The sequence below is a fragment of the Leptodactylus fuscus genome, chromosome 2, assembly GCF_031893055.1.
Source record: "Leptodactylus fuscus isolate aLepFus1 chromosome 2, aLepFus1.hap2, whole genome shotgun sequence".
NCBI classification, from domain to species: domain Eukaryota; kingdom Metazoa; phylum Chordata; class Amphibia; order Anura; family Leptodactylidae; genus Leptodactylus; species Leptodactylus fuscus.
The window spans coordinates 157,492,073-157,514,351 of record NC_134266.1 but is presented as its reverse complement, the minus strand read 5'-3'; the positions used below and the strand labels follow the sequence as shown (position 1 = coordinate 157,514,351).

The following is a 22,279-nucleotide window of genomic DNA, read 5'->3' as shown; positions in this document are numbered from 1 at the left end:
TATGATTTTGCTGATAGAACCCTTTTAAGACTGAGAGCAGCGGCCTATAATAATAGAAATGCTAACTTACGACATAGCTAAATAAATAAATAAATCATTGAATAAACTAAAAAACCTGGAAATCTTAAAATTTACTTACCTTTCAGCAAGTGCCCAACTAGTGCAAAGTTAAAGTTAGAGTTGAAATTGAGGCCAACAAAATGGTCCATTTGTTTACAATGCCATTCCTCTAGAGGGTTACGTATTTCCATAAATACTTCTTCTGGACTCTGGGACAAAAAAAAAAAAAAAAGTCTAATAAGTGGTGTCAGAACATGACTCTTGGTGCTGCAGAAAGTTTCACGTCAACATAATGGAGCAGATTTATTAAAGAGGACCTTTCATCAGATCGGGCACATGCAGTTTTATATACTGCTGGAAAGCTGACAGTGCGCTGAATTCAGGGGCGTTCCTCTCCGCTCCACAGTACAGCGCGACAGGCGCCGCGAGGCAGAAGGACGTTCCTGGCTAAGTGTCAGAAACACCCTTCTGACACTAAAGCGCTACGGTACCGGGATCGATAGCGCTTTACACCAGGCACAGATCCGGAAAGCCGACAGTGCGCTGAATTCAGTGCACTGTCAGCTTTCCAGCAGTATATAAAACTGCATGTGCCCGATCTGATGAAAGAATAGAAAAGAACACCGCGCGGCACCTTGCGCATTATCCTTGTGATGATTTTCACAAAACAGTGCACTAATTATAGTCACCTTGATTTGCTGTGATATTGATCACAGCACTCAAGCCAAATATTTCAATAACCGATAGCAAGCAGATCTAAACCGTGTTATACACGTATAAAGCAATGCAAATAAAGACCAATCTAAAGAAATCCTTCTGTAGAAGTTACCAATGGACAATAAGATCCGCGCTTACCAGCTGTATTCTTTGTTGTATTCGTTTATTAATAGCCTTTCACACAACGCGTTTCGAAACCATACAAGTTTCTTCTTCAAGTGAACAAAGGACAATGTTGTCCTTTGTTCACTTGAAGAAGAAACTTGTATGGTTTCGAAACGCGTTGTGTGAAAGGCTATTAATAAACGAATACAACAAAGAATACAGCTGGTAAGCGCGGATCTTATTGTCCATTGGTAACTTCTACAGAAGGATTTCTTTAGATTGGTCTTTATTTGCATTACGATCTGATGAAAGGTCCTCTTTAATCTATCCTCTATAAACCAGTTTCCTGGCCTAAAAAAGTGCCAAAATTTGGTCTGTGTGTCCATGTCATATTTCTGAAAAGTAGACATGTGGGGGTGAAGGGGGTGGGGTTTGACTTCCAACAAATTTGTAGTATTTTACACCAGAAATTGGCATAACTTATACTTATAGCACAACTCAATGACAGTTGGGAGAATTTTTGTTTTTGGAACATGGAGGGCAAGAGATGTGCCTAACTTATTACAATAATAAATTAGGCTCTTCTAACCCCAGTACAGGGGAGATTGAGACTAAGAATTGCCAGTCATGACATCTCCCCCCACATATCATTAATGGACACTGAAGTCAATTATTAAAATATAAACGTGTAAAGAGTTTTAAAACCTAGAAAGTTCCTATAGCATTCATGCACAAAACAATTTGCTTGTGCACATGACAAGAGCATTTCACTTACCTTGTCATTGAATACTCGAAGGCTGTCCAATGTGTGCAGGTTTTGTTCCAGAAGAGCTGTACCCGCTGAATACAAATTAACTTCATCCAGCTGTAGCACTGCCATAGCCACCCAAAAGAGGGCTTTGTGCATAGGGGAATCCTAAAATGACAAGTCTGTATTAAACTCTCCCGAGAGAAAGGGGAGTACTCCAGCCTACAGCACCCTGACTCTACGATGACTATCCTCGCATCGCTGTTGTGAATTTGCAATAAGGCTAGTCAGTGTTTGGCTAGCGCTGTGGTTACAATCTTTAGGAATAGATGTTTTTTTGCTTTGAACTGTTGCACAGAAATACACAAATATTAACTCTAGACTGAAGTGAATGACTTTCTGGATACCATAACCAAACATAGGTAGCAACAACTAGTTATTTTATTGCTAGTTATCTGATTCATAGTTATAAAAGCCAAAATATTTTAGCACCAAAACTGTTTTTGGCTAAGGGCCTGTGCCAGAAAAGCTGTTTTTTTTAGCTGCAGTGTTTCTTGAGCCAAACACAGAAGTGGATTCAGCAGAAGGGAGAAGTATACACTCACCGGCCACTTTATTAGGTACACCTGTCCAACTGCTCGTTAACACTTAATTTCTAATCAGCCAATCACATGGCGGCAACTCAGTGCATTTAGGCATGTAGACATGGTCAAGACAATCTCCTGCAGTTCAAACCGAGCATCAGTATGGGGAAGAAAGGTGATTTGAGTGCCTTTGAACATGGCATGGTTGTTGGTGCCAGAAGGGCTGGTCTGAGTATTTCAGAAACTGCTGATCTACTGGGATTTTCACGCACAACCATCTCTAGGGTTTACAGAGAATGGTCCGAAAAAGAAAAAACATCCAGTGAGCGGCAGTTCTGTGGGCGGAAATACGTTGTTGATGCCAGAGGAGAATGGCCAGACTGGTTCGAGCTGATAGAAAGGCAACAGTGACTCAAATAGCCACCCGTTACAACCAAGGTAGCCAGAAGAGCATGTCTGAACGCACAGTACGTCGAACTTTGAGGCAGATGGGCTACAGCAGCAGAAGACCACACCGGGTGCCACTCCTTTCAGCTAAGAACAGGAAACTGAGGCTACAATTTGCACAAGCTCATCGAAATTGGACAATTGAAGATTGGAAAAACGTTGCCTAATCTGATGAGTCTCGATTTCTGCTGCGACATTCGGATGGTAGGGTCAGAATTTGGCGTCAACAACATGAAAGCATGGATCCATCCTGCCTTGTATCAACGGTTCAGGCTGGTGGTGGTGGTGTCATGGTGTGGGGAATATTTTCTTGGCACTCTTTGGGCCCCTTGGTACCAATTGAGCATCGTTGCAACGCCAAAGCCTACCTGAGTATTGTTGCTGACCATGTCCATCCCTTTATGACTACAATGTACCCAACATCTGATGGCTACTTTCAGCAGGATAATGTGCCATGTCATAAAGCTGGAATCATCTCAGACTGGTTTCTTGAACATGACAATGAGTTCACTGTACTCCAATGGCCTCCACAGTCACCAGATCTCAATCCAATAGAGCATCTTTGGGATGTGGTGGAACGGGAGATTCGCATCATGGATGTGCAGCCGACAAATCTGCGGCAACTTTGTGATGCCATCTTGTCAATATCGACCAAAATCTCTGAGGAATGCTTCCAGCACCTTGTTGAATCTATGCCACGAAGAATTGAGGCAGTTCTGAAGGCAAAAGGGGGTCCAACCCGTTACTAGCATGGTGTACCTAATAAAGTGGCCGGTGAGTGTAAGTGCTTCCATTATATTTTCCATTACTTCTGTAGCCACTCTTGGGTTTGGCTTTATTTTATTTAAAAATAAATCTGTAACAGAAAAGCCACTTTTCCGCAATATGGAGCCTTAGCCTAAAGGACACCTTTCTGTTAGATGCAGATTGAAAAAAAACTACTCCTTTAAATATAGATACATAAACTAACAATACTACCACCCTACAAGGCAGATTCTGCAGAGTATATTAGAATACCTCTTACCTTGTTAAGAAGCGGCTGTAGTTTGGTTAGTGCTATCACAGTGGCTTCTATTAAAACTTGGCTATTGTAATTGTCAGGACCTTTTAAGCAGCTTTCCAGTCCCTAAAACGGATATATTTTATCAAAGTGAATGCAGACGACAAAATCTAGAAATCACATGTATGCACCATAAAGAGAACTTTTTTAAAATCTATAATATAAATGACATACTGGCCCCATCTCTTTAAAGGTAGTACTATATATATATATATATATATATATATATATTCAGTGACAAGCTATATACTGTTTATTCACCTTGTAAGCTCTGCTAGTCATTTAATAAACATCTGCAAAGAGTTCCTTTCCCCAAGGCTAGGGCCACACAGTATATATACCGCTGTCCAATACTCACATTTTATCATATGCCTATTATCTTAAATACTATAGAGGTGTTCATAAACATAGAGGGATTGTGGTGGAGATATAATACAGTCTCTCCTTCTGAGTCAAATCTGTACCAAGCAGAACTTTTCAGAAAACAGGATGTGGTGGCCTCTATAGTTTTTTTCTGATTTAAAGCCCATTGCAAATACAGACTACACCCCAGGTAAATTAGCTTACTTTGCTCAAGATGCGAATGATTTGTTTGATTTGTCCATGAGAAACACGTTTGCTGATGCAACCGAATACAACAAGCGCCCTGGGCTGAAGTGATGGATTGTACTGGAATGCAAACCTATATATATAGAAAACGTTATAAGACGACTGAAGCACAAAACATCAAATGTATGTACTACGGTGCAGCTACAACATACTTCTGTGCAAGTTCAGTCCACTGGTCCAACCATTTGCAATTTGGGATATCTCGCATGCAGGCCTGCAAATTAAAACACATATTCGCTAAGCATACAACAATCAACGAACAAAACCTAAATGTTATATATGGTCAATTTTGATATCAAATGGCCTAGCTACTACATCTGGAGAATGGATTAAAAATTTTGCATCAAAAGGTAGTGTTCAAGCAATGTTTGGGCTCACATTATGAGCAACAAAAAAAATAAACAGGAACAAAATCAAATGATGGGTAAAATTAAATTGCAAAATCTCATTACAAAAAACCTTTGAGAATTGAAGCGTGGGGAACAAACCAATACACAAATAATACAGAGAATGCTACATGATCATCAGGTTAGGCACTCAAGTGTATTAAACACAATGGCAGAGTTGGAAAGAGTGCTCTAAAACTAGAATGGGTGTATTTTTGCTGTGATCAAAAGCTGCCCAGTGTAGGAACCACATTACACTTTCAACTGAAACCCCTTAAATAAAACTAAAACAGTGCTAATATTTAAGAAAATAATTTCATAAATAAAATCTAAAGCATATTACAGCTATACCTCCATAATTTCTAAAAGTGCTTCTGTAACAGTTTCCAATGACGTCAGAGCAAATGTCTCCCTTTCATAGGAACCAGGTGAGAAAGAGCGGTCCCGATAACTGGATCGAAAGGCTATAACTGCTGCAGATTTTACTTTGCTGATCCCAAAGAGAAGATAGAATTTGGGCAGAGAGAATTCTGTCAGACTGAGCCGAAGGACTTGCTTTGTCTCCTCTGAATGCAGAAATATAGACAACAATAAGGTTGACAAATATCCATAAATGGTGTACATAGGTTTTTAAAGAGCTTCTACACAAAGTTACAAGTGCACCAGATCATTACAGGCATTTTAAAATGAATGAACAAATGTATTTTAAAAGGGGTTGTCCCCATAAAGGCACATATCTCCTATCCACAGGATAGGAATAGGGGATACCAGTGTCACATTACTGGTGGTCCATCCACCAGGTCCCCCTGAGTGATGAGTATAACAGGGAACTGAAAGTCTCCCTAAAGACTTCTTGTGAATGGTCTATGGTATGGTAAAATACCAAAATACAAATTCCATATCAAGAAAACTGCCATACCAAAAGAATGCTATGTTTTGAACGAGGGCGAGAGAAAAAGAAAAGAGAAATCATAAAAACACACCACCAACGACCTCAAAAGTGTCACACAAAAACGGTCAGGTTAAATGTTATGTACATGATTTCTATAAAAGTCTATGAATCGAAATTTCATGGAGAAACATTTGTGTATTGTACGGCACTGTTGATTGATCTAGTAATATTGCAAAAGGTTAAGTAGTTATAAAATTTTCACATCATATGTCATGGTAGCTAAGTTAGAGCTATGTTCATTTAAGTATGGATCCAGAGGTAATAGAAGAATCATAGCTATCCATATGAGGAATAAGGGACAACAAAAATAAAATTCGGCCTTTAAAAACAAGTATTGGATGTAGGAAAACAGAGCACTAACCCACCCTCACGCCTGCTTTCTACCACCAGAACATTTGACACACACACACACTTTCTTATTCTTTAAGTTATTTTAACATCATTTGAATTATAACCTTTTGTGAGCTAGTAGTTTGTATTAAACATTTTTGTTTTTCATCTTACTCAATGGACTCTTGCGGTTTTCTGGCATCACCCTATTGCACTCCTTGTTTTATCAGCCAGAATGAGCAGGACAGTATTTTACAATAAACCTAAATGCAATTTTAATGAAAATACTTACCACTGAAATGTAGCTGTGAGCAAGTGCACAAAGAGTGAATAATATTGATCACAAGTCCATGGGTGGAAGCTCGAAGAGAAAGAGGACCTGTTGCAACCAATAATGTGACAACATGAAAGAGGTAGGGAAGATGGGCAGCCACATCCAAGGAGTTATTAAAGGACAACATGAGCATGTATCGGGCAAGTATGGCAATATCATCCCACATGAGATGCTGTTCCAGTGTGGGGGTGGGAGAAAGGCAGGTCTTGTCTATTATTTTACACATCCTTCCAATAACCTGGAAACAAAAGAGATGTTATATTTACGCGAAAATCAAATTATTATATCTGTTCTGAACACTTGTAAAAACAAACCTTGCTTGAGACCAGTTTGACATTGCCAGATGCCAGAGCAACTGCTGTATCTGCCATAACCTCAGCTTTAATGGATCCAAGTCCACCTGTCGCACTGGTTTTAATGAAACTGTCGAGAACGACATCAAGAAGATCTGTGATCTAGTTTAAAAAAAAAAAAAAAGTAATTGTAAAATATTACAAATCTGCAATTCATTTCTTTGCTATAACATGTTAAGCGGTAGTCAATCCTCTATATGCTAATAAGGTAGAAGCAACAAACAAACAAGTAGATCACAAAAAAAAACCTTCACCAAATACAGCACCATGTAACCAAATAATGCATCAACAACATGCAAATAAGACTGGTGCATTAAGGGAGCGTTCACACTACCGTCGGTGTCCGACATGTAGTGTCCGCTTCTAGTGTCCGCTCAAAATCTGTCACGGACACTAGGAGCGGACACTAGATGTGTCCGTGACACCTGTCATTCACTTGAATGGGCATCGGGTGCGTTCTTTTGCACTCCGTGCCCGTCCTTTCCTGTCCGCAACAGAAGATGTCAGACTTCTCAAGCGGACAGAAAAACCCTGCATGCAGGGTTTTTCTGTCCGCTTGAGAAGTCGGACATCTTCTCTTGCGGACAGGAAAGGACGGGCACGGAGTGCAAAAGAACGCACCCGATGCCCATTCAAGTGAATGACAGGTGTCACGGACACATCTAGTGTCCGCTCCTAGTGTCCGTGACAGATTTTGAGCGGACACTAGGAGCGGACACTACCTGTCGGACACCGATGGTAGTGTGAACGCCCCCTAACTTGTACTATTCCTGCTGTCAAAGATACTAGAAATGATACAAAAAGCTGACAGACTTCAGTAGGCAACATTTACACACTCGTTATTAATATCCATTACTTTTATCTGTCATAAAGGCTGTCAGAGCTTTGCACTGTAGCAATGGCGGCAGCAAACTGCAGCTCTGCTCCCATTTACTCTAATAGGAGTAAAGCTTTTAACGGTCATATACACTATACAAAGTTTTCCAGCAGCTAAAGAAGTAAAGTCCAGGTGTTAGATCACCACAAAAGGTGATCTAGAACACCATCAGCAGCATCCTTGGGTATTTCACAAACCCTTCAACCTTCTTTTGATACAAAAGAATCAGTGTAAGTAACTCTTGGTTAATACCCGCTGTGTGCTTACCTGCCCCAAACTGCCCCATATTTTTGCTTGTATGGAAGGATACATCTGTTTCTCATTGATGGTCATGGTAATCAGCTTGTCCAAGATAGCACTGACACGCTGCCGCTTTGCATCATCGGTGAGTTTACAAAAGCGGACAAGATTCAGTAACCAGGGCGTCATGTATTCCAGACAGAGATGTTTCAGTTCAATACCTAGAACACAAAAAAGCTCTTTAACGGAGTATAGTGTCATCAGTTTGCTAACATCATCGCATAACGAAACGAAACAAGACAACATGCATACGCTAGGGTCACACCAGCGTTCAATCTCTGTTGTCAGGTTTCCGTCTTCTGCATGTAGAAGACGGAAACCTGTCATGCAGAGTCCGGCCGTGAGCGGCGGCGAGCATTTTGAGCTCTCTGCGGCGAAACAATTTTTTTTAAACCGGACACAGAGTACTGCATGTCCGACACTGTGTCCGGTTTAAAAAAAAAAACGGTTTAGCCGCGGAGAGCATAAAATGCTCACGGCCAGACACTTTTCAATCCCATTCAAATGAATGGTTTTGAAAAGATGCCTGCAGGTTTCCGTCTCCTGCCCTGTTTTGTGCAGGAAACGGAAACTTGCAGAACGGACTCCCGGGCGCAGATGTGAAGGAGCCCATACCTCTCTTAGAAGTTGTAAACATCAAATATTCAAAGCTAAAGGGCTAACACCAGTTCATAAAGGGACTCCAATTAATTAGGAGAATGTAGGGGCCAAAGAGCTAGTTTAGTGATGCCCTACCCCACCAACGGTTTTTTCCTGCACAGCACTATTCTGGCACCTATAGAATTGGCCTCATTCAGCACTGTGCCTCCTTTATTCTCGGAATCACGAGGGTGCCAGAGGGTTGACCCCTAATAAAGGGAAGGTACACCCTACTTAAAACTTTAGAAGATGGGATTTGACCTTTATTGGTCAAATGTAGACAAGAGGAGAGATCCTAGTTATCTGTATCAATAAAAGTAAGTAATATTACACGTCTCTGCATGTAGTGATTGTATTTGCACCAATGTCATGCTGGAGCCACATAATCCAATGAAGATTCAGGTTGGTTTATTGTCTGGTTGCAGTACAGGCATCTAAATGCAGATTCAGATGAGAAGTTTATCCCCAATCCATGTTAGAACTACTTCTGTGTCATATTAGACAAAGGATGGAGCAGAAATCAATGTAAAAAAGGTCTGATTTCTAGGAGAAAAAGTTGTTCAAATCATTCTGCCCTACACTGCCATTGGCTAATGGATATGTCACTAACTGTACACTATCCAATCAGGATTGCTGATTGGTGGTTAGGCATATAACAAAAAGGGGAATGTCCTAAAATTATTGTTTATTGATCGTAATGCAGGTAAATTGTTCAATTACCGTGATTTTGGTTTAGGTCATCATTGCCTAGTTGAAATTTTAAATTTCATAATATATAACATATCAGGTTCTCTGTTTGTTAAAAGTGGGCAAAATGAATGGGCAACTCTACAATTATACATGATTAGAAAATCGTTCAAGTACCTACCAATCAGAAAAGTCATTGCTATTACCCCAGACTACTTTGAACTAGTACTCACTAGATTTGCTGAAGCCAGAAATGCATTCTTCTAAAAATTCTAGGGTAAGGTGTGGTTCATTAGCTGCCAGTGTTTTGCTAATGGAGACAATGAAAAGTGTATTGTTGGCTGGGATGCAAAGACCCGAAGTCTCCAGTAACTGCCCTTCAATCTTTAAATTAAAGGTACATGTTAAGGCACACAGGAGGTTATAGGCAGCAGACCTGCAAATAAAGAAAAAACAGCACAAAAGTCAGTACTATCTTACAAATCTGTCAATAAACCTGTTCATATCTGCATCAGAGGTTCCGCTAAAACAATGGGACTAGTCAGGCCTGGTCATACTGATTCACAGACTGATACAGTGCTTACGTGATTTTTATTGCTCGGCTCCTATAATGGTGCAGAACCAAACTATGCTGTGCCTTTGTGAATGTAGCCTAATTTTGCTCAAATGAAACCAACTCATATGCAATTACATATAAACTTTGAGAATGTGTGTCTCAAGACAGCTCATAAACAATCTAAGTCCAGGGCCCCACATAGTGGATACGCTGCAGCAAAAACCACAGCCTTTTATAATACCTGCAAAGTGGATGGGATTCTGGTTAATCCCATCCACACATTTCAAAAAAATATCCACAATGGAAAGGCTGCAATTTCCAAAACGGTTAAGTTTTTTTTTTGTAAATCACAGCATGTTAATTATACCTATGGAAACACTGGCTTTTTCCGTATTGGTATAATTGAAGCATATTGTCCTCTGAGGACAATGGGAAAACAAAATGGGATTTTCCTGCAGTGCTTTTTGGATGTCGCTTGCTACTTTGGGCCTTGGCCTTACAATGATATTCTGAAAACAAAAGACCTTGTTCCTGAAGAAACATTAGACACTGTCCCATACAAAATTTAATATTCTTCTATATTTCCACTAAAACTCTGGCATAAACAAAACAGGTGCAGCTACACACTGTGTAACACAGCTGTCAAAGTAATCGCTCAATGCCTGGTGAATATCACACATAGGTCCTATCAACTAGAACACACCACATGCATGACTCTCACTGGGCATCATAGGGCTGCTTTGGCAACTGTTCCACCCAGTGCAAAAGTTACATCCATCCATGCTCAATTTCATATTGTGTGAGAGCCACAGTGGTGGTGAGGGCTGTGGAATCTACTTCATTGAGTCAGGGTCTGGGCCAGTTTTGGGTGGTGTCAGAATAGGGAAAAAGTTAAACAAACAAAAAGGGTATGGGTGATAGGTCTCTTGAGGAAAAAAAAGTGAAAATAATAAAACCGCAATGAATAAAACAAAGTAAGACCAGACACATGATTAAAGGGGCTCTTTCATTGAGAAATCGTGATTTTTAGATAGTAATATGCCTGAATAGCCTTTAAAAAGGCTATTCAGGCGCTGCTGCTAGATTTTGAATAGATCCCCCCCCCCCCCCCCCGTTTTTCTTTTACATATCGGTAAAACCGATATACAGATGAACCTCTCCGTGCACCCTGGGCATTCCCCCAAGCTATCGTGCACCCCCTACGTCATACCTTTGTAACACCCTTTGCTTGTGCTCCTGTGATACCCTCCTCCTCCTTAGCTGTAACCGTCTCCATTCTCTGTAGTCTTGGATCCTGCGCTTTGAAATCTCGGGCATGCGCAGTAACGCTCCCTTCTGAGCACTACTGCACATGCTCGAGCGCCATTTTCTTGTGCGCTTACTTCCATTGTATTTTCAAAATCTAATAGCAGCACCTGAATAGCCTTTTTAAAGACTGCAGTTCACTGCAGTTTTTTGAGCCAAAGCCAAAAATGTCTACAGAAGGAATGGGAAATATATAGGAGGCCCTTATACTCAATACCTTCTGCTCAATCTACTGCTGACATTAGTTATAAAAAAACAACAACAAAAAAAAAAATCTGCAAGAAACAAAAACATAGGGCCTCAGCCTTAAAGACTCGAAGTTGCAGCTGGCTCAAAAGATAAGCTCTAGCAATGATAGCATACATGCACTTCTTACTATACAATTTCAGAGAGTAGCTTGAACTTTGGATCCTGAAAATATATACCCTTTGCGTGGATTCTAAGTTCAAAGCTAAACTCTCTGATGCTCAGTTTAGTTAATAAAAAAAAAAAAAAAAAAAAAAAAAATTATATATATATATATATATATATATATATATATATATATATATATATATATATATATGTGTGTACAGTAGCCCACAGTTCAGATGATGCATCAGTGAGCTTTTAAAAGGTAGTAAAAAGGGGGATTGGCATAATGTTTAATCCATAATACACAGAGTCTACCGGCTGAGAGTCATTAATTTTTTTTATATATATAGCCCTGATATACATTGCACTTTTTACTACCTTTAAAAGCTCGCTGATGCATCATCTGAACTGTGGGCAATATTTTTGACCTAAGCCGAGCATCAGAAATTTTAGCTTTGAACTTAAAGGGGCACTATCATTGCAAAAAGTTATTTTTTAACTAATCACATCTTTGCATAGCCTTTAGAAAGGCTATTCCACACTTACCTTTAGTATGTAGATTGCCTCAGTGGTTTCTGAGTAAGTCCGTTTTTATTCATATGCTAATTAGACTGGTGCAAGATACATCATGCACCCCCTTTGCTATTGTTTCCTATGGGAGGCTGCTGCTGATGACTCAGCTTCCTGTTTGCACACACATAGGAGATAATAGGAGAGAGAGGAGGCTGCTGGGAACTTCCTGTGCTGGCTGGAAGCTCATTAGCATATGAATAAAAACAGACTTATTCAGAAACCACTGAGGCAATGACTTTTCCCAGTGATAGAGCCCCTTTAAAAATTTTGGATCCTGAAAACACACACTATATATATATATATATATATATATATATATATATATATATATATAAAATATATATATATATATATAAAATATATATATATAATATATATATATATATATATACATACCCTTTGTGAGGATCCTAAACTGCTATTTTATTGTGAATTAGATGTGCTTTGCAACTCTAACGCTAAACCATACAAAAATACACAACTACTTAAAAAAACAAACAAAAACAAAGTAAATGAAATTACACAGCAAAAAGAAACTTCAAGCACACACACACATATATATATATATTTTCTACTATGTGTAAAAGTACATATATGGATGATAAAGATAAATAAATTTCTACCGTAGACTTGGATCAGAACTCCCCAGGTTAAGCAATGCAATGTTTAGTAGTGTTCCAGGAACATCCTTTGGACGAATCTTGGTGTGTTGCGGAATAGAATCTGGTTGTGACAGTTCCCATCTAGTCCGTATGTGAATTATAGACTGGACAATGGCTTCACACTCCTGATGCATGAATGTGAGAGGTGTTCCTTGGTTGGCAATGGTTAAGGTGAACTGATTTTCATCCACTAAACAGATTTCTTCAATTTCAGACGCATAGTAAATATCATTCAAAAACACAGACTGTCCCAAAACCCGCGTCCTCTCAGCTGACGTGACCTGGACAGCTGTAGAACCAACCTACAATAAACAATATAATTATAACTGTGGAGCCAAGAATGGCAAAAAAAAAAAAAAAAAAAAATTAAAAAAACAAAAACAAAAAACAAAACAAAAAACAAACAAAAAAACAACCACATTAAATGGGCTTATCAATATCAGATTAGTGGAAAGTGCCAAAAGTTGTACCATGACCAATCAGCTGTTTGCAGGGGTTGTGGCACTTGCTAGACAACTCTGCATTCTGTAGAGGCTGTGCATGGTACTAAACACAGATCTGTCCCATTCACTTAAGTGGTATAAACGTGTCTCTATATTACACAGACTCTGGCATTGCCGTAATGTTGCCTTTGTACAATGTGGAATAGTGAAGATAATCTCTCCTAAATACACAGTATACAGATGTAGATAATTTATAACCTGTTACTTGTGTTAAAGCTAGCTTTTACTAACTAGTATATGAAAGCTATTATGTTGCCTGTGTTTATTATAGAAACAACCACTTACTTTGATGGATACTTTAGTGTCTTTGTGGGCCAGTTTAAGTGCATTATGGAACAGCTTCAAGTCCTCTTCCAAAGCAAGTGTGGCAGCTGGGAGTTTCTGCTGGTCGTGCTCTATGTGCTCGGCCAGCTTTCCTGACGGATCAATGAAAATCAGTCTCTTGCTTCCCTTCAGTCCAGTTAACAGCCGCTCGTGGTATTTTGTATATTCCCTCACCCAGGAATTACAGTTGTATATATAAACAGCTGTCACATTTTCATAAGCAAAGCCAGGAAAAACCACAAACCATTTAGAAAGGAAGTCTGTCTTGAAACGATTGCTGGGACCAGCATGTGTGAGATCTACCACTATCTCATATGGCTTGGCATAGTATGGCTTTAAAGTCAGAAGGACATGGTAGATCAGTAAATCACCATTGATTTGACCAGTCTTGAATCTGCAGGAAATAGAAAACAAAAGTTATAGGAGACAGGCTCTGACACAAGTCACATATACTGTATGAATAACATCCAAATCAAACCAGTGAATCAAACTTTGGTGGAAAGAGGTAAATCATGATCACATCGCCATGAAGGTGGGAAGGTTCTGGAGGCCATTAAACCCTTCCCACTGGTGATATTTTTCAATTTTGACTCCCTGCCTTCCAAACTCCATAACTTTTTTTTATTGTTCCATTCACAGAGCCATATGAGGGCTTAAAGTTTGTGGAACAAATTGTTCGTCATATGGGAATCATTCATTATTCTGTATAATTTACAGGGAAACTTGAAGAAAAAAAAAAAAAAATCGGAATTGGGTGGAATTGGAAAGTACATTTGTACGACTTATGGGGTTTGTTTTTACAGCGTTAATTGTGCAGCCAAAATTACATGTAACCTGTATTCTATATTTCAGTATGATTCTGGGCATGCCAAATTTATATAGTTTTAATTACATTTTAACCCTTCGAGCAAAAATTTTCTTTTGCATAGATTTTTATGTCGCCATATTATGATATATATAGATAGATATTTTTTTCCCTCATGGACAAGGATGTATAGGGCATCTTTTTGAGGAGCTAAGTGTACTTTTTAGTTATAACATTTAGGGTAAAGTCTATTGCTTTGATCACTTTTTGTTCAAATTTTTAAATCAGAGGCATAACAGCGGATCGGAACTTTAGATTATTTTTTTTTAGAACACAGCACAGCAACAAGATTAGACGTGTCACCATTTCCTTTACCTATAGCTATTGACTCAGCACTGACACACAAGCAACTCCTTATTATCTCATCTTCTGTTAGTTGTAAAAGGACAAAATGCATTTTAGCCCTTCACTCTATAAACTTTATCTTGTGGATGACAACACCCTCAGACTATTTACCTAAGGCAAGGGGGCAGGGTCTTTATAAGATAGCGTAATTTTGAGCATGAGCAAAAAAAACAAAACAGGAAGTCTGTCATCTGTGGTTTCACTCTGAGGAAACAGCAGTAAGGCAAATCTGAAGAGAACTATGAGATTCCAAGTAGAAGGAAGACGTTAGAACCTACGTGACACCAATTCATCGGACTCTGAGCCAAAAAGATCCCTGAGGTAAGTACAAACTGACCAATTCTATCATCCTTCTAAGTCAGTCATTTCATGCTAACAATGAAATACTAGAGACATCTGTAAAAATGCATTGTACAGCTTGGCAGCATAAGGAGAAAGCCATCAATCTCAAAAGATTACCAAAATCAGTTTAGCACAATTATTCTATACTTATAGGGAGCTTAATGTGTAATAGGTCGAAAAAAAAAAAGTCTACTTCAGAGAAGAGTCCAGGAAAATCTAGAAGGAACAACATGGCACACCAAGAAAGATTGAACACGTATGTCGCATAGTTAAGCAAAGTAGACTTAGAATCTTTTGACTAATAGGAAGTATTCTAAGATCACAACCCATTCATGATTAATGGAAATTTGCCACATTTTTATGAGTGTTCTGCCTGGAGTGGAAGGCTAGGTTTTAAAATGCAGAAAATATCTTTTATTCATGAATTTATCAGCTTCCAAAATGAGTTTTATACTCAGCTATATAGAACCCTTTGCGGATGACATCAGAAAAGCAAGCAGCTCTCCTGAGATTACAGGGTGTGCATTTTTTTTTTTTTAAAAGATAAAAAGTTATATGATGGGTCAAAGTGTAATTCCTATGAGCACAGGGAATATTGTAGAAAATTCTCTATAGCAGCCTGGAAATTCCCCTTGCCTGCAGACGCTACAACATATGACCAGACTATTTCAGATCAGTAACACCTACTTCCACTCAGACAGACACATACGCATTGTCTGCACGAGTAATTGACTGTCCAGCAATAAGACAAAATGTGGCAATTTATCACGCTACGCATGGACACCTAGGACAGAGTGTGCCCCATCTTCCTTGGGTGAATTTTCTGAACACAGCCCAAAGCACTCGTCATCTTTCTTATGCAATAACAGACTGCGAGAAAGCGGCTGGCCCCCACCAAATCTAGCAGGTATGTAACTAGTGGATGGGATAGGTGATAGCTGACTAGTATGCCCCTATAAATTAAGTACTGATAAAAAATTTTTGTTTTATAGCTGGAGTCGTACAAAATTGAAGTGTCAGATCTTAACATGAAAGATTTGGTTTGCATACCTACACAGATCCGTGATGACCATAATTTTTAGCATGACAAGAAAACGACATTGCTCAATTTAAATTAATGGGTCTAAAAAGTTTACAGTTAAGAACATATTTGGAATATCTTGACCCAAAGGCCAAGAAAAGGCTCACTCATCTTAGTAAGGGCTTGTTCACATCTGAGGCCGGGGTCTCGGTTATGCAGGTTTTTGTTTCTGCATAAACTGGGCAGGAAACGGAAACCTACAGGCATTTTTCCAACTCATTCAAATGAATGGGTTTGAAAAGTGTCCAGCCATGAGCGTCTGTGAGCGTTTTGTGTTCTCCGTGGCGAAACCCGTTTTTTTTTTTTTTGTTTTTTTTTTTAACCGGACACAAAGTCAGACATGCAGGACTTTGTGTCCGGTTAAAAAAAAAGAAACTGTTCACTCACCAGCGCTCACGGCCAGACACTGTCTGTTGGGTTTACGTCTTCTGTCTGCAGAAGACGGAAACTTGACAGATGGAGATCGGGCGCAGATGTGAATGAGCCGTAAGGGATGATATTTTCCAGAGCTTTCTATAGTAAGTTTTATATGCACTAACCCTAAAATAAAGTACAAACACTTGCAAAAGGTTCTGTCAGTTAATGGAACAGTAAAATCATAGTGTATGCATATACCAACAATAAAATCATAGTGTATTAATATAGCAATGGTAATATAGTGAATTTATACATCAACAGTAAAATCATAGTGAATGTATATACCAAAAGTAATATAGTGAATTTATATACCAACAGTAAAATCATAGTGTATGAATATACCAATAGTAATATAGTAAATGTATATAACAGTAATATCATAGTGTATGTATATACCAATGGTAATATAGTAAATGTATACACCAACATTAAAACCATAGTGAATGTATATACCAACAGTAATATAGTAAATGTATATACCAAGAGTAAAATCACTGGTGATTAATATGTTTTCTATACTTGGCAGATATCACAAGATTCAAGAGAGCGACATGAGGAATATGCAGTCTTCACTGCATCTTGTGATCGTGTTTCTAGCTTTCAGTTGTAAAGCAGAAGTAAGCCTCTATTTCAACACTGACAAACCGGTAGTAACGGAAATGACCAACACATCTGACGCTCCAGACCATTTCCTCTCCTCTCAAGATGACAATTCTACACACTCTTTACATAAAATTGCTTCAGATCTTCGAGGACAATATTTAACAAGTAAACCTACTATGAGAACAGTTACAAATAATGTCATCCCACAAAGCACTAGAAAGGAAACAAAGGGGATCAAAAGTAACTATACTATTAAATCCCATACCCCAAATCCCATGGCTAATGTGACATGTACTACTAATGAAAAATACAAGACTGGAATAATAATATGTGCCGCAATAACAGCAGTGCTAGTGTTCATTGTTGCAATGTTAATCGTATGCATTGTGGTACTAGCAAACAAAGTATCGAGTCTAAAGAAGAGACTAACTCAATCCAAGCGGCAGGCAAGGAGCAATGGAGACTTCCTAAGCGCTTCAAGTATTTTGTGGCCCTCAGGAATGGAAACATGGCAGAAGAAAGCTCAAGAAGCCAATCTCACCATGGATGAGATTTCATTGGGAGACACCAACACAATTGAGAATGAAAAACACAAATTAATGGCGTCTCCTGCATTAGAACAGACTGCCGAAGAAAAGACAAGTTCACCATATGCAACTATGACAACTGTATCCACAGTGGAAGTCTAAACAATGGACAGATACAATTTATTACATTAACTTTACTAAGTTCTATTTCATTACCTGAATTTTAAGTAAAATTATTATTATTATTATTTTTTTTAACTTCATGTTTATAATGTGTCATGGTTGGATTTGGGATTAAACAAAAAAAAAAAAAATCTTTGAACTCAGAAAGGACTGTGTATGTAAGATGTGCAACCATTTTATTACATAACTGGATATATACAAAAAAAAAAAAAAAAAAAAAAAAGTTTACAAATGGTCTCTATTAACAGCCTTAGAGCTAGTTCACAGAGTTTTTTGCCAGCGGATTTTGACGGAGAATCCACCTAAATCCACAAGCAAAATCGCCTCCCATTCATCTCAATGGGAGCCGGTAGCTTTTTTTTTCCCACTTGCGGTTTTTCTTCAGCTAGCGGGGAAAAAAGCGACCTGACCTATCTTCAAGCAGTTTCCGCCTGGAAAAACCCATTGAAATCAATGGGAAGCAGAAAAAACACAAAACTTTTTTTGGCACGGTCTTTTGCAAGAACCACTTCAAAAAACACTAGCATTTTTCAAAGAGAAGTTTCCAGGTCCACACACTGCGCTGGAGAAAAAAAAAAAAAAAAAGCCAAATGTAAAAAACGCGTAAAAAACACTTCCTAATTCCTGAAGCAGATTTTTTCAGCTTGCAAAAACCTCTGTGTGAAAATACCCTTAGGCCTCTTATACACAAAGTGTGTAGGATGAGAGGATTCAATTCTGTTTTCACAGAGCTGGAAAAGGACATGATCCATAATCTTCGTAATAGAACAGAGCAATGGAACCCACCTCAGACTGCACACGCTCTTGTGTGAAGGAGGCCTTAGTTTGTGTATATAGCTCCTACGTAGACGTGTATCTTTATGGCTACAGGCTACCCTTTCCCTGCTAAACAAAAACGGTAGTAGAAGCAGCAAATACAGATGCAAAATCAGATGACACACCTTATGTTTGTAGTCTGCAACCATGGAACCAAACAGGTTTCCATAGAAGCTTCATATACAGAACAGTGTAAATACAATTTGCAAAATGTTTTTTTCATGTGTTTTTGATGCATTGGAGAATTTAAAAAAAATTGGTTTACATTTTTAAGGTTCCCTTATGCCATTAAATATTTTTCTTATTACAGCATAGAGAGAAAACTTCCTATTTTTAACTGTATTTAAGTGTAACACAAATAAATATAGATTATGTATGCTTCACGCTCTCTTTTGCACTTTAAACTTACATTGCTCAGAGATTAAACAAAAAAACAACAACTTTGCCCTAAGGTGGCAGCCTAGGTAGTCCACCAGATCCTAACAAGATACAGATTCTGTAATGTACACTACCTTGCGTCTACAGTCTCACACTCAGCGCATCATTTGGGACAGCAGACTTGCGGTTCATGAATTCACAGTATCATAATTCACTATAATTTTGTGAGCTGAGTTGATCTGTGAAAAGTGGCACTTGGGCAGTGTTTCTTGGACCAAACATAGCTGTCTGTATGGGCCATTAGAGGAATAAGTTTCACAGATGCTTATGAAGGACATAACCTTTAGTAGTCTTCTGCACCCACCTTCCCTTTTTCACTTCTTCTAAAAGCATAACGCCGCTACTGCGGAAACTTCTAGATGAAGTTATAAAGTAGTAGAAAGCGGATCCATGTATTGTCCTCAATGCCCAGAGACGTGAATGACGTAAACCATTTCTTTTTTTACTGACAAATTTTGAACATATCTATCCAAAATTGTAACATATTAACCTAGCTTGAATGGTTGAAAAGTGGCAAAGTCACCATGTCCACCCTGTTAGACTACACTGTTGATCCACTATGGCGGAATTATTCTGCCCTAAAAGCAAGGCTGTACGATTGCTAAAAGGTTTATGGTTGACCTATCCATACATTCTCAAGCTCCTGCGTATTTAGGAAACGTTGCAGTTAGAATAAACACACATGTTGCTTCTTTCACCATATTGGAGTGCTGCCTGTTTCTACTATCTTTCATACATTCTCAAAGAGACTATTTGTTAAATTGTAATAACAAGCCCATGTAAAACAATCTGCAATATCAAAAGGGATTACAAATACAACTTTTATTATAGTCAGACTCTACTAATGTCTACTATGATTTCCCAAAGTGTATGTATGTCATTAATGCCTCAACATAAAATGAGGGGGTGAAGACATAGCACATAGTAGAAACCAATGCTCGCAACTATGCAAATGTCGCTCTAAATTAAGACTTCAGATGCTGCTGTACACCAAGACCCAGCAGCTGGGCTAACCAATGATTTCAGCAGTCACACATTGCATGGTGAAATCAATGGCTTTTCACTGGGTTCAGGCAAAAATAATGGGTATAGGTAAAATTTCACTCCCCGCCTTCCAAAATATATAACTTTTTTTTATTGTTCTATTAACAGAGCTGTATGAGGGCTTAATTTTTGCAAGGCAAACTGTACTTCATTAAGGTATCAGTTAATATTCCATAAAATGTACTCGGAAACTGGCAAAAAAACCCCCCAAACCTTCAGAATAGGGAGGAAGTAAGAGAAAAACAGCATTTGTGAGACTTCTATTGGCTTCGTTTTCAGGGCGTTCACTGTACAGCCAAAATGACAAGTCACCTGTATTCTGTGAGTTGAAATGATTATATCAATATCAAATTTATATAGTTTTTTTTTTACCCTAAACCTATTGCAAACAGCGTTTCCCTTAAGCCTTGACACCCATTCACTTCAATCCTTCCATTCCAGAGGGCCTACACTCCAACATAACATTGTGGATGACTGCGAAGGTCTTTCATTTAGCAACAATCCTTTATCCAATTGCCCACAGCAGCACCCACCCCTCAGAGACCTACTTCCACAATGTTCAGATTCACCACTAGTGTCACAAAGCTTTAGGGTGCCTTCACACGGAGTAACGCTCTGCGCATTTTGCTAAATTTTACACGTGTAAGGGCTCGTTCACATCTGCGTTGCCCTCTCCGTTGTGCAGGTTTCTGTTTCCTGCATAAAATAGAGCAGGAGACGGAAACCTGCAGGAGTCTCTCTCACCCATTCATTTGAATGGGTGAGAAAGCTGTCCGGCCGTGAGCGTTTTGCGCTCTCCGCCACGAAACCGGGTTTTATAATCTGGACACAGAGTCGGACATGCAGTACTCTGTGTCCGGATTAAAAAATCTGGTTTCGCAGCGGAGAAAAAACGCTCACCGCCGCTCACGGCCGGACCCGGTCTGTGCTTTGCGTCTTCTGGCATGCAGAAGACGGAAAGCACAGAACGGAAGGCTGAACGCAGGTGTGAACCTAGCGTCAAATGTAGTAAGCCATTGAGTTCAACGTGCAAAAAGACGCGTTAAAAAAAAAAAATCCCATTGAACTCAATGGCTAACTAAATTTTACACGTGTATTTTTACACATGTAAAATAGACAAAAAGCACGGAGCGTAACTCTGTGTGAAGGCACCCTTAGATCTACCCAGGTTTCCTTCCAAACTTCATTTCAGAGGTGTACGGGCACATCTTATATATTGGTTATTTATTGCATCCTCCACACTAAGGTACTCACAACCTTGCCCATCCATAAATATAAGATGATGTCAGAATCGATTGGTAATTTGGTCTAAACCTGCAAATAGCTCTATATGTAGTAATTAGAAAAATACCAAATTTTTATATTTTGTTACCACATGCCATCCTTTTTGCATAAACTTAATCCTGCACTTCCTTCCGTATGCTGGAGATGTCAACAAAACATGGGTACAATGCCACACATCTTTTGCAACAGTTCTGAACTTGTCCAGTGCTGCAACCATTTTGGGGTCAAGCACAGGGACTGATAACCACAATCCTGCTCATCCCATCATGTTTTTTGCATTAGGATGAATGCAGATGGACTGCCAATGGAAGAGGGCTCTGCATACATCATGAGATGGATAAGAGCAATGGCCATTAAATAACTGTTGTCAGGAAACTTTAAATGTTTCAGTTAAAAAAAAAACAAAAAAAAAAAAACAGACACCTATCATAAACAGACTTTACCAGACACTAATTGATGTCAATGTGTCCATTTTTTTAATGGACACGATCAGAACGGACATCCAATGGTAGTGTGAACCCACCCTTGGTGTCATTGAAAAGGATAAGGAGGGAGATCCTGTGGGCTCGCTCTACCTAGGCCCATTACTGTAAAGTACTGTGTGGCGGGAATCTTGATACTGTGTGTGGAAAGTAAGTAACATACAGTGTGTGCTGGGGAGAAAATGGGGCATCATACCATGTGGATGCCACTAAAAGAGCATTATACTGTGAGGGGGCACAAAACAAAGAGAGTGGGGCCAGAGTGGGCATGGCCACGGTTAGAGACATATCTTACCATAAGTAAATACTGAGCACGCTCAGCTCAAACCTTTACCTAAAGTACAAACTGTCCCCCAAATAAATGTATGTATCTCTGTCACAAAAGTT

The 22,279-nt window shown here is 39.0% G+C and overlaps 2 protein-coding genes across 4 annotated transcripts in view; one reads left to right on the top strand and one right to left on the bottom strand.

The window, feature by feature from the left end:
• The window catches only part of NF1 (neurofibromin 1), a 151,261-nt gene that overhangs the window by 29,786 nt on the left and 99,196 nt on the right, over positions 1–22,279 (bottom strand). For all 3 annotated transcript variants that reach the window (XM_075264846.1, XM_075264847.1, XM_075264848.1), the window contains exons 36-47: positions 13,427–13,859; positions 12,600–12,940; positions 9,422–9,624; positions 7,830–8,023; positions 6,647–6,787; positions 6,291–6,570; positions 5,068–5,282; positions 4,483–4,544; positions 4,289–4,403; positions 3,686–3,787; positions 1,658–1,798; positions 140–269 (exon numbers count right to left, since the gene is read on the bottom strand). In XM_075264846.1, coding sequence (XP_075120947.1) covers positions 140–269; positions 1,658–1,798; positions 3,686–3,787; positions 4,289–4,403; positions 4,483–4,544; positions 5,068–5,282; positions 6,291–6,570; positions 6,647–6,787; positions 7,830–8,023; positions 9,422–9,624; positions 12,600–12,940; positions 13,427–13,859 — 2,357 coding nt within the window. The remainder of the gene's footprint in view (positions 1–139; positions 270–1,657; positions 1,799–3,685; positions 3,788–4,288; positions 4,404–4,482; positions 4,545–5,067; positions 5,283–6,290; positions 6,571–6,646; positions 6,788–7,829; positions 8,024–9,421; positions 9,625–12,599; positions 12,941–13,426; positions 13,860–22,279) is intronic.
• Positions 14,934–17,851, top strand: EVI2A (ecotropic viral integration site 2A). The gene is made up of 2 exons (XM_075262794.1): positions 14,934–14,996; positions 17,042–17,851. Exon 2 carries the CDS (start codon positions 17,067–17,069, stop codon positions 17,805–17,807), a length of 741 nt encoding a protein of 246 aa, XP_075118895.1. The 5' UTR covers positions 14,934–14,996; positions 17,042–17,066; the 3' UTR covers positions 17,808–17,851.